The 14,522-nt window shown below is 37.9% G+C and overlaps 1 protein-coding gene and 1 pseudogene across 2 annotated transcripts in view; both read right to left on the reverse strand.

The window, feature by feature from the left end:
• HDAC9 (histone deacetylase 9) overlaps positions 1–14,522 on the reverse strand; it is a 717,483-nt gene that overhangs the window by 290,430 nt on the left and 412,531 nt on the right. For both annotated transcript variants that reach the window (XM_006832232.1, XM_006832231.1), the window contains one exon: positions 13,385–13,492. In XM_006832232.1, coding sequence (XP_006832295.1) covers positions 13,385–13,492 — 108 coding nt within the window. The remainder of the gene's footprint in view (positions 1–13,384; positions 13,493–14,522) is intronic.
• On the reverse strand, positions 6,830–8,069 carry LOC102838758 (annotated as a pseudogene).

Here is a 14,522-nt window from a genome sequence, read left to right on the forward strand (position 1 = left end):
GGGTCCGACCCATAGCGACCCTGTACAGGGTTTCCGAGGGTGTAAATCTTTACGGGAGTAGAAAGCCTCATCTTTCTCCCGCGGAGCGGCTGGTAGTTTTGAACCGCTGACCTTAAGCTTCGCAGCCCGATTCGTAACCACTACGCTACCAGAGCTCCTTGTAAACACTATACTTGTATTATTAGGAGGAAGGGTAGAAATGTAGATTAAGTTTAAGATTTATTAGCTAGGTTAAATTTTAAAAGCAAATGATTAAACCGATAGAAAAAAAGTATGTATTTTTAAAAATCTACATGAAAGAGTAAAAACAATCAAGTCAAAATAAGGCAATGTTAAAAACAACAACAACAACAAAATAAACATGGCAATGTTGTTGTTAAATGCCATCGAGTTCGTTCTGACTCATAGTGATCCTCTATAGTGTTTCTAAGGAGCAGTTCGTGAGTCTGAACCACCAACCGCCACTGGATTTGAAGTCTAGGGCTTTATCCCATAGTGCTACACCAGCACTCCAAACAAGGCAATAAATCAGGGCAAAAGACAGGGGACACAGAGTTAGTGGGCCAATGAGAAAGCACAAAATAAAATGGTAAAAATAGGTATGTACATTGTCAATCATAGCAAATATAAAGAAATTGAACTCCCCAGTTGAAATTCATAGATTAGAAAACAAACTATAGCTATATGGTGTATATAAGACAAATATCTAAAATATAATAAAAATTTGAAAGTAAAATTATGGTAAAAGATACATCAAGAAAATTGAAAAGAGCTGGTATTGTGATATTAATATCATGTAGCAAGTCCTGGTGTGGTGCTATGGGTTGATGCACCAGACTGCAAAGTCGTTTGAACTGCAAGGTTGGTAGTTCAAGCTCACCAATCACTCATTGGAAACCCTATACAGGGTCACTATGGGTCGGAACCCACTCAACAGCACTTAACAACAACATCAAGCAATAATTAAGGACAAAAAGCTTTATGTACTTGAAATGATTACTTTGTTGTTGCTGCTGCTGTTGTTGTTGTTAAGTGGCATTGAGTTGGTTCCGACCCATAGTAACCCTGTATAGGGTTTCCGAGGAGCAGCTGGTGAGCCTTAACTGCTGACCTTGCAGTTTAACTGGCTTTGCATTCTGGCATATTAGCACATAGCGCCACACCAGGACTCCAGTTACTAACGAGTTCAAAAACTATTTAACAATTCTAACTTGTTTATCATCAATAACAGGTTCAAAATACCTAAAGCAAAAACTGATAATTCAATAAGGAGAAATGATGGCGCAGTTAAGTGCTGGACTCCTAAGCAAAAGGTTGGTAGTTTTAATCCATTCAGAGGTGGCTCCATAGGCAGGCCTAGTGATCTGTGTCTGACAGGTTAGAGTCTTGAAAACACTTTGGAGCAGTTAGTTCTATTCTGCCCATAGGGAGTCACAGTCACCATGATTTGGAATCAACTCGTATTTGGAAACTTTAATAGAGTTCTTTTAAACAGACAATATAGACTCCTATAAGGATCATAGAGAAAAATGCAAAACACTTGATAAAAACAATTATTCTTGTTTCTAAATGCCCTCAAGTCAGTTCTGACCCATAGCAACCCCATATAGGGGTTGCAAGACTTTAAATCTTCACAGAGGCAGAGAGCCTCATCTTTCTCCTACAAAGCTGCTGGCAGGCTCAAACTGCTGACCTTGTGGTTAGTAGTCCAGTACTTAATATATCGAGCCACCGCACTCCCCATAATATACTACTGGGTCAAAAAGAGGTAAGAGTAACTATCCAGAGGAAATAATATAGTTGTATGAACACATTAGAAAAGAAGATACGTTCAAAAATAGTTAACTGAATAGATTAAAAAACAACAACAAAAAACTAAAAGAAAAATGTAAGATGTGCTTCCCCCCAAAATAAACCCAAGCCAAAATCAATGCCCCAAGTCAATTCTGACATTTAGCAACCTTAATAGGGTTTCTGGGACTAGAAGCAGACAGCTTCATCTTTCTCCTACAGAGTGATGGGTGAGTTTGAACTGCCACCCTTGTGATTAGCATTCTGGTCTCTATTCTATAACAGCACCAGCGCTCCTTGTGATGTACTGAATTATTTAAATATGTCTCTTATAGTTTTAGTCTTTCTAACTGTCACCAAATGATTCTTTTCCTGATGGGTCTGCCTAAGAGAAGGCGGAAGATGATACAGAAAGGATGACGTGATTCAGCTGTGGGTGTTAATGGTTGCTGTGTTTGTTGTTAGGTGTCTTTGAGTTGATTCTGACTCATAGCGACCTTATGCTAAATAGTGCAAAACAAAGTCTGATCCCGTACCATCCTTACAATCATTGTTAAGCTTGAACCTATTGCTGCTGCCACTGTCTCGACCAATCTTGTTGGGGGTCTTGCTCTTTTTCACTGACAATCTACTTTATCTAGCATGATGTCCTTCTCCAGTGTCCTTCTGGTCCCTTCTGATAATATAGCTGAAACAAGAAAGATAAAGTCTTGCCATCCTTGCCTCCAAGGAGCATTCTGGCTTTACTCCTTCCAACACAGATTCATTTGTTCTTTCATCCATCCATGGTATTTTCAATATTCATCTCCAACACAATTACTCAAATTAATCAATTATTCTACTGTCTTGCTTATTCACTGTCCAACTTTCACATATATATGAAGCAACTGAAAAGACCATGGCTTGAGTCAGGCACACCTTATTCCTCAAATAAAGATTTTGCTCTTGAATACTTTAAAGAAGTCTTCTGCAGCAGATTTGCCTAATGCAATACATTATTTGATTTCTTGACTTCAGCTTCCATGAGTGCTAATAGTGAATCTGAGCAAAATGAAGTCTTGATAACTTCAATCTTTTCTCCATTTATCATGATGTTATTTATTGGCCCAATGGTGAGTATTTTTGTTTTCTTTATGGTGAGGTACAACCCATATTGAAGGCTGAGGTCTTTGATCTTCATTAGTAAGTATTTTAAGTCCTCTTCACTTTTAGTAAGCAAGTTGTATCATCTGCATATCATAGGTTATTAATGAGTCTTCCTCCAATCCTGATGCCACTTTCTTCATATAAACCAGTTTCTCAGATTATTTGCTCAGCATTCAGCTTGAATAAATATGGTGAAAGAATGCAACCCTGGCACACATATTTCCTAATTTTAAACAATTCCCTTGTTCTGTTCAAACAACTGCCTCTTGGTCTATGTACAGGTTCTTTATGAGCACAATTAAATGTTCCAGAATACTCATTCTCTGCAATGTTGTCCACAGTTTATCATGATCCACATATTCAAAATCCTTTGCATAATCAGTAAAACACAAGTAAACATCTTTCTGGTATTCTCTGCTTTTAGTCAAGATGCATTTGACATCAGCAATGATAACCCTTGTTCCATATACTTGTCTGAATCTGACTTGAACCTCTGGCAGTTTTCTGTCAATGTACTGTTGCGGGCATTTTAAAATTATCTTTAGCAAAATTTTACTTGCATGTAATATAAATAATATTGTCCTATAATTTTCATATTCCATTGGGTCATCTCTCTTTGGAATGGTCACAAATGAGGATCTCTTACTAACAGTTTGCCAGCTAGCTATCTTCCAAATTTCTTGGCATAGATGAGAGAGTGCTTCCAGTCCTGCATCAGTTTGTTGCAAGATTTCAATTTGTATTGCATCTATTCCTGGAGACTTGTTCTTTGCCAGTGCCTTGAGTTCACTGTAATTTTAAAAACTTGAAGCTCTAACATAGCTATATAATGAACCATCCCAGGAGCAGGAGGGGCTCTCAACACTATCACAGAGGAAGAAACTCCTGGACCCAGAGAGGTGGCAGAAGAGAAGCAGCAGAAGCAAGAGCCAGAGCACAAGGCAGAGTGGTGGCTTCCTAGACCATAGAGCAAGTAAAGCTGAGTGACTTTAGGCAGGAGGCTTGCTTGCAGAGTGGGGTGTCTCCAGGCATTTAATTGGTGGAGCTAGGTTTTCTGACCCACACAGTTAGAGTTGAATGCCTTCAGGCTGAGGCTTTATAGTGAAGTGGTACCCTGAACATTTTCTGATCCTGCATTGTAACCTGTTAACTTTTCTAATAAACACAGTGACTATGAATACGGTGTCAGTTCTGTTGGTCATTAAACTGAATTCTCAAATCCAACTGAGTGGAGTGCTGTGGGGGGGGATGTTCTATTTTGGGGGGACAAGAAGTGCCATTTTGTTGTACTCCGTGTCCCCAGAAGTAAGATAAAGAAAATAATAAAACTAAAATTTTAATAAAATAAATAAGCAAAGGCCTAAAGTTTGCTCTGGCAGATGCAGTGGCTATGTAGGATAAGCTCTGGACTGTGACCCACAAAGTCAGCAGTTAGAGCCCACCAACTGTTCCAAGGGAGCAAAAACTAGGGTTTCTGCTCCAGCAAAGATTTGTAAGTCTTAGAAACCCTACACAGGGGTGCAATGAATTAAAACAGATTCAAAGACACTTAACAAAAACAACAATGTTTGCTCTATTACAAAAAAGAGAGAACAAATGATATGAGATTTAAAAGGATACATCGCTGTGGTTCTTACAAACATTAAAAGATTTATATATATATTTAAAAAAATATATTAAAAATGTGTATTTTGAAAACTTAGCTCCAAAATAAATACCTGGAAAAATATAACTTTCTTAAGTTATCTGCAATTTAAATAAAAATCCAAATATTCCCTAACATCAAACCTATATGGTTTAAAGTTAAATTCTATTAGAAACTCAAGGAATAAATAGCCTCAATTTTTCTAAAGTTTATAAAAGGAGAAGAAACTCAAACTCATTTTATGAAATCTTGATAGTATATTTATGAGATTTACAGACAAATTCACCAATAAAGGATAGATATTATATTAAAAGCCCTAAACAAAAAACAGTAAAATATATATAGAAATACATAAAAATGATAGTAAGTCTTGAACAAAGTGGGTTTAACTGAAGGATTCAAAGTTATTTTAATATGCTAAAGATCAATGTAATTTATCATCCTAATAAATTAACTACAAATCATGTAGTAATACTAACAAATGCAGTTTAAAATACTTTATACAATGCAATATTCATTCATTCTTAGAATAATATTTTAAAAATTCTTATAACACTAGGAACGTAAGGGAAAGTCTTTTACAGTATAAAAACCATCTACAACAGACTTTAATAAACATAATACTTGTGAGACATACAATCTTTAAAAAAAAATACATAAATACTTGTTGTGTCATTGTTAAGTACTGTGGAGTTGGTTCTGACTCATAATGACCCTGCACAGGGTTTCTGAGGCTGTTAATCTTTATGGGAGCAGAAAGCCTCATCTATGTCCCGCGGAACGGCTGGTAGTTTCGAACTGCTGACCCTGAGGTTAACCACTATGCTACTGTTAATTGTCTTCAGCACTACACTAGAGATTTGGGCCCATGTAATGAGGCAATTTCAAATTTTAAATGTCATAATTAATAGAAATTAAGAAATAAAAGTATCATTATTTACAGATGATATGAAGTATTCAAATAAAACTCAAAATAAGATAGATTAAAGTTAATATAATAGTTTTGAAATAATATGGCCATACAATTTATTAGCCAGAAATAACTGTCTTTTAGAGTGCTGTAGGATAAGCACTGGACTAACCACAAGATCAGTGATTCAAACCCAGCAGCCGCTCTTGGAAACCCTATACAGGGTCACTCTAAGTCAGCACTTAACAACAATGACATCAAAAAAACCACAGAGTCTAATTTTAGAAGATACCATTTAAAGTTTTTTAATTACCCTTGAAAAAAATATAAATTTAAGAGACTTTACTAAAAATATAAACAAAGATAAATTCAACAATAAGTAGACTCTGTTTTCTGAAGAGGTTAATTCCTTTTAAACTTATTGACTTGATGGAATATCTTCCAAACTTTAACTGTATATTTCATGCAAAATGACATGCTGAGTCTACTATATAGTTGTGTACAAAGATCAAGTCAAGTTCTAGTGAAAAAGAAAAAGAAAGTGGAAGAATTTACCTTCTCAGATAACCAAGACCTAGTATAAGTTTAAGGTAATAATTACTGTGTGGTACTGACATACTATTGCTGTTTTTGGTAGGCGTCATCGAGTCAGTTCTTATTCATAGTGACTCCAAGTACCACTGAGCAAAACAGAGCCTGGTCATAGGCCATCTTCACAATCATTCCTGTGTTTAAGCTCATTGTTGCAGTAACTGTGTCAATCCGTCTATTTGAGGGTCTTCCATTTCTTCTCTGACCCTCTACTAAGCATGACATCTTTCTCCATGAACTAGTCCCTCTTGATGATATGTCCAAAGTACAAGTATGTGAGGCAAAATCCCACCATTGTTACGTCTAAAGTACATTCTGGCTATACTTCTTTTTTTTTTTTTTTTTATGGACAATCACATTGTTTATTTAATAGATCATCAGCTTTGTCCCCCTACTTGCCTAAAACTATAATTTCATATTTCCATTCCAGTAATAATACAATGATGAAGCTAATCAGAGTGAGTTACTTAAAGAGAATGAAGCTAACACAGCTCACTTTCTTTTAACATGAAAAATATAAATACACACATTCTAGAAAGCACTCATTAGCCACTAGAAGTTGAAATGGGATCTTGAAGACTGTAGGAGAATCCAGAGTGCCACAATGAGCTGAGATGCTGTGGATGTGTTTAAGGGTTCCTGGGGCTCCATCTCTTGCCAGTAGCAGAATCTTAACAAGCTAATGCCAAAGGAAAAGCGCTCAGTGTTTTTTTTACAGCTGTGTATAGAAAACAAAGGGCAGGAAATCACCAAATGTTGCTGAGAGCATCCAACTCAAGAAGAACTTTACCTTCCAGGAGCTCCAGACTAGCGCCACCCGCAATGCTCACATGGCTGACTTTATCCTTGGTGTTCCATTTGGCACAGCAAGTGATGGTATCTCCACCACCTATGATTGTGATGCAGCACCTGGAAGTGGCTTTTACCACCTCATCTATGAGGACTTTGGTTCCCCAGGCAAAAGCTTCCCATTCAAATACCCCCACAGGTCCATTCCACACAATCTTCTTAGCCCGAGTGACTGCCTCTGCATACTTCTTGCTGCTCTCAGGACCACAGTCCAAGCCCATCCAGCTAACAGGTATGCCAGAGGCCACAGTGGCTTGGCCAGTTTTGGCATTCTCATCAAACTTGTCAGCAATGACAAAGTTATTGCTGGTAATCTTCACACCATTCTTTTCAGTTCTGGCTATTAGTTCTTTGATAATCTTGGCTCCATCTTCATCATATAGAGATGTACCAATTTCCATGTTATTGAGCATGTTAAGGAAGGTAAAAGCCATTCCACTACCAATAATCATCTCATTGACTTTGTGCAGCATATTATTGATCAGTTGGCTCTTGTCTGCAACTTTAGCTCCACCCATGATAGCCATTCTGGGCTCTCCAAGGCATTGACAAAGTAACTCAGCTTTTTCTTCATCAAGAAACCACCAGTCTTCTGTGGCAGATTCACTCCCACCATGGAACTGTGGGCTTGGTGAGCAGTGCCAAAAGCATCATTGACATAGACAACCCCTAGCTTGGAAAGTGAAGCCTGGAAAGCTTCTATTTCATTTGGCTTGGCTTTAATCTTATTCCCAGAAGCATCTTTCCCCTTTCCTCTTCTACATGTAAGTGAAGGTTCTCCAGCAGGATGACAGAGCCAGCAGCTAGACCAGCACAGGCTTTCTCTACTTCTGGACCCACACAGTCCTTCAAGAAAAGAACATCCTTGCCCAGCAAAGATTTGAGTTCTAACAGCAACTGGCTCTAAGGAGTATTTGTCAGGCATGGGGACACCATCAGGCTACCCAGGTGGCTCATGAGAACAACTGACTTGGCACCACTGTCCAAGCAGAATTTAATGTTTGGGATGGTAGCCTTGATCCTCTGGTTGTTTATTATCTGGTTGCTCTTCATAGGAACATTAAAGTCCACTCTCATGATCACTCACTTACCTTTCATGTCCAGCGCGTCCAGAGTAAGCTTGTTAGAAAGAGACATCTTGGCAATACAGCAAAGGCGAGTGGCTCAGGAGCAGAGAGTGGCAGCGGGCAGCAACAGCCGAGGAACACTGGAGAAATGTGTGGAAAGACCTGGCTATACTTCTTTCAAGACAGATTTGTTCAGTCTTCTAGCAATTCATAATATTCTTTGTAAACACCATAATTCAAAGACATCAATTTGTCCTCCGACTTCTTATTCTGTGTCCAGCTTTCCAACATATAATCTCTGTCTCTTTAATGATGTTCTTTATTAGTTGGGACATCATCACCATACTTTTCTTTAGTTCGTCAGGCAGTTTTTTTGGTGTTTTTTTTATTTTCTTGAACATATTTAAAATATGATTTACAGACTTTGTCTAGTTAGTTAAAGTGTTTGGCTTCCTCTAGGACCATTTCTATTCACTGCTTTTTTTTTTCTGTTTCTTTGCATATTTTGTATTTTCTTTTTAAGATTGCACATTTAAAATACCATAACATAGCAACTGTAAAAGTCAAATCCTCCCCCCTGTCCTGGATCTTATGTTGTTACCTTTGTTATTTTTTGTTTATTTAGTGACTTTTATGAACAAATTCTAAAAAAGTAATATTCTACATTGAGTGTTACTACTGAAATATTTTCTTGGTGGGCATAGTGGTAATCTAATGATTTGACAGAAATTTCCTTAAATGTTTGAAACCAGTAAGTTTTTCATTTTTTGCTAAGGGACTCTGTGTGCACGTTGGTACATATTTGCAATAATCATTCAGACATCTGTCTTTGGCCTTCACTTCTTGTTTCACAAATAACCAATTCAGGCATGTGAAGATTCAAGCAATTTCCACTTGTATGGACATATAGAAATATTTTTTATATATCTTTAAAAGCATGGAAGCCCCCATAACTTCCAATGGATTCCACGGAATATATACAAAATACACCAGTGTACTTGCAGCATACATCTATTTAGGCATCAGCATGAAGGCCACCTCCTGTGACTTAATTCTATCATCTCACCAGTCTATCCAGGTGAGGAAAGGATAGAACTTGTCAAGACTTAAGTTGGTTGATATAACAAGTTCAGCATTAAGCAAATGTTTCAGATTATCAATTTTGCTTTAGGTATTTTCCTTTTTTGTGTGCCTCTCTCATCCCCAAAGTCTACATCCTTTATGAATTCAGTGACCTCTGTCCAGTTGTCTCCATCTGTGAGTTTATATTTCATTCAGGCCTTCCCTATTTGAAATAAAGCTTTTAATTAGTCTCTATTTTCCAATGAAAATTAGTGTCTCATAAACAAAAGTATTTTGGTAGGACAATTAAATTATTGATATACCCAAAGAATAGGTAGAGTATTTGAAAACTGAATGCCAGTGAAGAAAAGAAATAATTAAAATGGTAAAGTGTGCTCTTTTAACATCTTTAACATTATTTACTGTTTTAATTACCTATGTGGTGCTGTGGGTTAATGCGCCAGACTGCAAAGCCGTTTGAACTGCAAGGTCGGTGGTTCAAGCTCACCAGCTGCTCCTCAGAAACCCTATACAGGGTTGCTATGGGTCGAAACCAACTCAATGGCACTTAACAACAACAACAACTCTTAAAACATATATACCACAAGTACCTGTCTTTAAAAATAGAAATTCATTTTCTCAGTGTTGGAGGCTAAAGGTCCAAATCAGGGTCTTAGCCATGTTGCTTTCTTATGTGGACCTCTCTCTTAGTCTCTGGTTGTTGTTGTTGTTAAGTGTCGTCGAGTTGGTTTCGACCCATAGCGACCCTGTACAGGGTTTCCGAGGGTGTAAATCTTTACGGGAGTAGAAAGCCTCATCTTTCTTCCGCGGAGCAGATGGTAGTTTCGAACCGCTGACCTTAAGGTTCACAGCCCGATTCGTAGCCACTACGCTACCAGAGCTCCTTATATAGTTTCGAACCGCTGACCTTAAGGTTCACAGCCCGATTCGTAGCCACTACGCTACCAGAGCTCCTTATCTGCCTGTAATCTTTGATTTTCCTTGCTTGTAAATGGCATCTGTGTTTCCTCAATGTTTGTGCCGTTATCGGCTTTATCTTTTTAAGACATTACTTAGAAGTGATTAAGTTTAAGGCTCACTCTACTCCAGTTTGGCTTTATTAATACAACAAAGAAACAGACATTTCCAAAGTCCTATGCAGATATGGAAGGAGCTCTAGTAGCGTAGTGATTATGATGAGTCAGGCTGCCAAATTCAAGGTCAGCAGTTTGAAACTACCAGAGGTTCCACAGGAGAAAGATGAGACTTTCTGCTCCTGTAAAGACTTACAGCCTTGGAAACCCTATCTAGGGTAGCTATGAGTTGGAACAGACTCCACAGTACATAATCACCACCACCACCATACAGATATGGACTTATGTGTTAGGACTTCAATGTAACTCCTTGGGGGACACAATTAAATCCATAACACTTACCAAGTTTCTAGAATAAATTTTCCTATTTTCTTTCTTGTGAACTCAATTAAGTGAACTCACAAGCCATGAGTAATAATGTTCTTGGCCATCAATGGATGCATCTTCAGTGTCTTAGCGTCTGGGACAGATAAACACAGAGTGACATAATTTTGGTTGGCTAAGATTATCTAAATGTATGTGGCTTTGTTCCTCAGTTCTTCACAGTGGGTCAACATTATTTGTGAGTACTGTCCTTCCCACATAGCACTCACAAAGCCTTGTTGAAATTATTATAAACTAAGGAGTCCAGTCTCGACTTGTCCTGTCAACACTGGTGCCTCTGTGATGGCCCTGCTTGTCTTGGACTTGTATGCTGGGTTTGACTATCAGAATGATAAGCATATTGTAAAATCTGAAATGTCTGCCAAAGGAAGTTACAATTAGTTTTGGGATATCTATTCTTTGGGCTTAAGTAGTATACATAATTAAGAATCTGATCCACTTTTCACTTGCACAATAGCTCAGAATGCCAAGGGAAACCTTCAACATCATGAATTACCGCTTGTTCATTTTGCAGAACAGAAAATTGAGGCCCAGTGAAGTTAAGTGATTGACCATAAATGACATAGTATTCAAGTGGAAGAGGCTAAACTAAAATTTGTCTAAATTTATGTTCTTTACATAAATAGCCGATGTTAGCACAGCTGGTGGTCAGCTTGTCCATTCTACATGTTGTTTCTTTTTCTTTTTCTTTTAAATAGTTAACTCCTAAAAATAAAATTAGGTATTTGTTCAACCCTCCTCATACTTGCATTTGTCAATTCTACACTCAGTGTGAAAAAAAAAAAAAAATGATGTATGCAATTTGTGGGCTTTCTACTTGAAAAGGATTCTGAATTATTGATTAAATTGTCTACATATTTATAATGATCAAAAATTGTCAATGAGAGTAAAATAGTTTTCATTATGCAAGGATTGTATTATGAAGTGTGTGAGCTAGTTTATTAAAACTATAGTCAACTGGGGCTATGTCAGGATAATCTTTTAAAAATTATAATATTGTGGTCTAGTTACTGTCACTTGGATTCTTTTGAAAGTAAGACCCTCAAATATTCTTCTTTCAAAATGTTGATTAACTACAGTATTACAAATGACTTCAGTGATTCAGGAAGAGCTATCCCTAAAGTCTTATTGGGACACAGGCCCAACCTCTCTTTAAAGTGGATTTCTTCTACTTTTTAGTCTCATATTATCAAAGGTACAGAATGACTTGTAAGCCCCACATTGAAAGTCCCTTTAATCCTATAAGATGAGCAATTAATGTTTTGAGGCTGATCGTGTTAACAGCACAGAAAACACATGTCTATATACATATATATATATATATATATATATAGATGCTAAGTGCAGTCAAGTCGGCTCTGACTCATAGTGTATATATTGTTGTTGTTATGTGCCATCGAGTCGGTTCCGACTCATAGTGACCCTGTACAGGGTTTCCAAGGGTGTAAATCTTTACGGGAGTAGAAAGCCTCATCTTTCTCCCGCGGAGCAGCTGGTAGTTTCAAACCGCTGACCTTAAGGTTCGCAGCCTGATTCATAACCACTACGCTACCAGAGCTCCATATAGATAGATAGATAGATAGATAGATAGATAGATAGATAGATATAGAGAGAGATGTTGCTGTTAAGGGCTATCGAGTCAGTTTAGACTCATAGTGCCCTTGTATAGGATTTCCAAGGAGTGATTAGTGGGTTTGAACTGCTGACCTTTCAGTTAGCACTCCAGAGCTTATCCTATAGTGGAACTCCGTACATATATCTGGCCTGCTTTTTATCAAAATGTTTCTGTGAATTCTGGCTTCTTTAAGAAGAAAGCAACTTTAAGAGCTAGAGCAAAGGTTTCTGAGACAGACAATGCATTTATACAGTACACATTCCTATCCTAAATATTTAATCACAAGTGGAAGAATCAGGTGTAATTGAATAAAAATTCATTAGACACAAAGAAAAATATTCCTAATTAGATTTTATTTCAGATTAACAAAACTCACAGTACATATGTTGTTGGTCATGATATATTTCCCTGAAGCCCCACAATTTCTAAAAATACCAAATCAATCACCACTTAGATTGCATTATGAAGTGTGTGAACCAGTGTATTAAAAAGTCATGTTAGCACCAAGCAAGTTTATTGGGGTAACTGCATTCAAGCCACACATGGCATACCTTTAAATAGCACTGTTAAAATACCAAATAAAATGTCAACGTCTGTCAGGTCGCTGGCTTTTTATAAATTGTTTAGACTGGGGGATACTGGGGTTTGTACATTGTTCTTTTCATATGATGTAGAAAAGAAGAGACCGTAAAAAGAAAAGAACAATAAAGCATAGTTCATTTTTGAAGTTCTTTGATGGAAAAACATACTCTGGATCATTACCCTCCTAATCAACAATTTCCTTCTTCCTCTCAATTCTTCCCGTCTGGTATTTACCTTTCTCCCCCCTTCTCTCTCTGGGTGGTATTTTGAACTTATACATACTACTCAGTAATCATATTTTTCAAATTGCTTCAAAAGAGAATCCCAGGATAGCATGACAGAGATGTATATACTAAGGGTATTTTTAACCTGGACCACAGCTTTACTCACAATCTCTATGCTTTTAAAAACACACCAGAAGACCCTAACCACAGAGTTTCCTGGGGAGAAGAGGGCCCAAAGAGCAGGATCAGCTATGATCTACCTACAGATGAGTTATTATCACACCTTTGTGACCATCTTTCTGCCCCTTCCCTCCACCCTTTTCCTTTTATTACCACACCACACTGCCCACAATTCCCCAACAACAACATCTCTGTTTTAGCTTCTTCTCTGGATTTCCCACACTTAATGCAACCCAGACCTCACCTTCAGCTCTCCTGAGGCCACTTTGGAAGCCAGCTCGATGACACAGCCAACAGCCATGCGTGCAGCACCGGACGAGTGCAGCTCATTCCAAATGGTGTCACTGTCCACCTGAGCAAACAGTCCCAGAGCCCGAAGAATGAGAGAGGGAGGAGAAAGAGAGGGAAGAGGAGAAGGGAGGGGGAGGGGAGAATTGAAGAGAGGAAGGGAGAGAGAAAGCAAATCTGTGAGGGAGGGCTGGCAGGGTAACAGCCTTTGTACAATAACATTAGTCTTCCGTCTTGGCCAGCTGAAAAGGCCTTCTGGACATGGCTTTGCTTATACTTTTTCTCTATACTGACTTCTCCAATGGAAACACATTCCTGCCATGCCTCACTGCCGTTCCCTGTTTAGATTTCTCATTACAAACAGCATTACATAGGCCGGATCTGGCTTAGTTACAGGCCTACTAGAAACCAGGCACAAGTAGTAGATAGAGCAAAAGCTAAGAGCACATAGCTATACATAAAAATCGGATTTGCAAGTGCTAGAGGGAGAAAATTCAAATACCTTTTTGGCTGCAGGTTTATAGAGAGCCAAAGACAATTATTAAAGAGGTAGCAGTAGCAGAGTCAGTGAATAGGAAGTAGCAGCCACAGTTCAGGTTCTCCAACCAAATCCTCGGAGTGTGTGGTCCTCGCTTAAAACATTAACAGTGCTATATTGCAAAGAGCAATTTGATTTTCAAAGTGGAAGCTTAAAATTCTAATTTTGAATGTTAGTTGGCAGCTGGGTACAGTACAAACTGGCATGTTAAAAATTGAATTGGCCAGTAAAATACATAGTTGTTTCTACACTAGAGAACATTATTACCAAAACAAAGTGTGCTTCGATATTCTTTAATATCTTCTTTTATAAAAAGTGGTTTATTCTTTTTCATGCATGCACATATATAACAACAAAAGAAAGAAACAATAACAGTGCCATCAAGTCTGTTCTGATTCAAGTAACTGCTCCTTTCAGGTTTCTGAATCTGTACATCTTTATGAGAACAGACAGCTTTCTCTCCTTGGAGCAACTAGTGGGTTTGAACTCGCAGCCCAATGTTTATCTCACAGTGCCACCAGAGCTCCTTACAGATATAATAAAGACATGAAAAGTA

The sequence above is a fragment of the Chrysochloris asiatica genome, unplaced genomic scaffold (genome assembly GCF_000296735.1).
Source record: "Chrysochloris asiatica unplaced genomic scaffold, ChrAsi1.0 scaffold00006, whole genome shotgun sequence".
NCBI lineage: Eukaryota > Metazoa > Chordata > Mammalia > Afrosoricida > Chrysochloridae > Chrysochloris > Chrysochloris asiatica.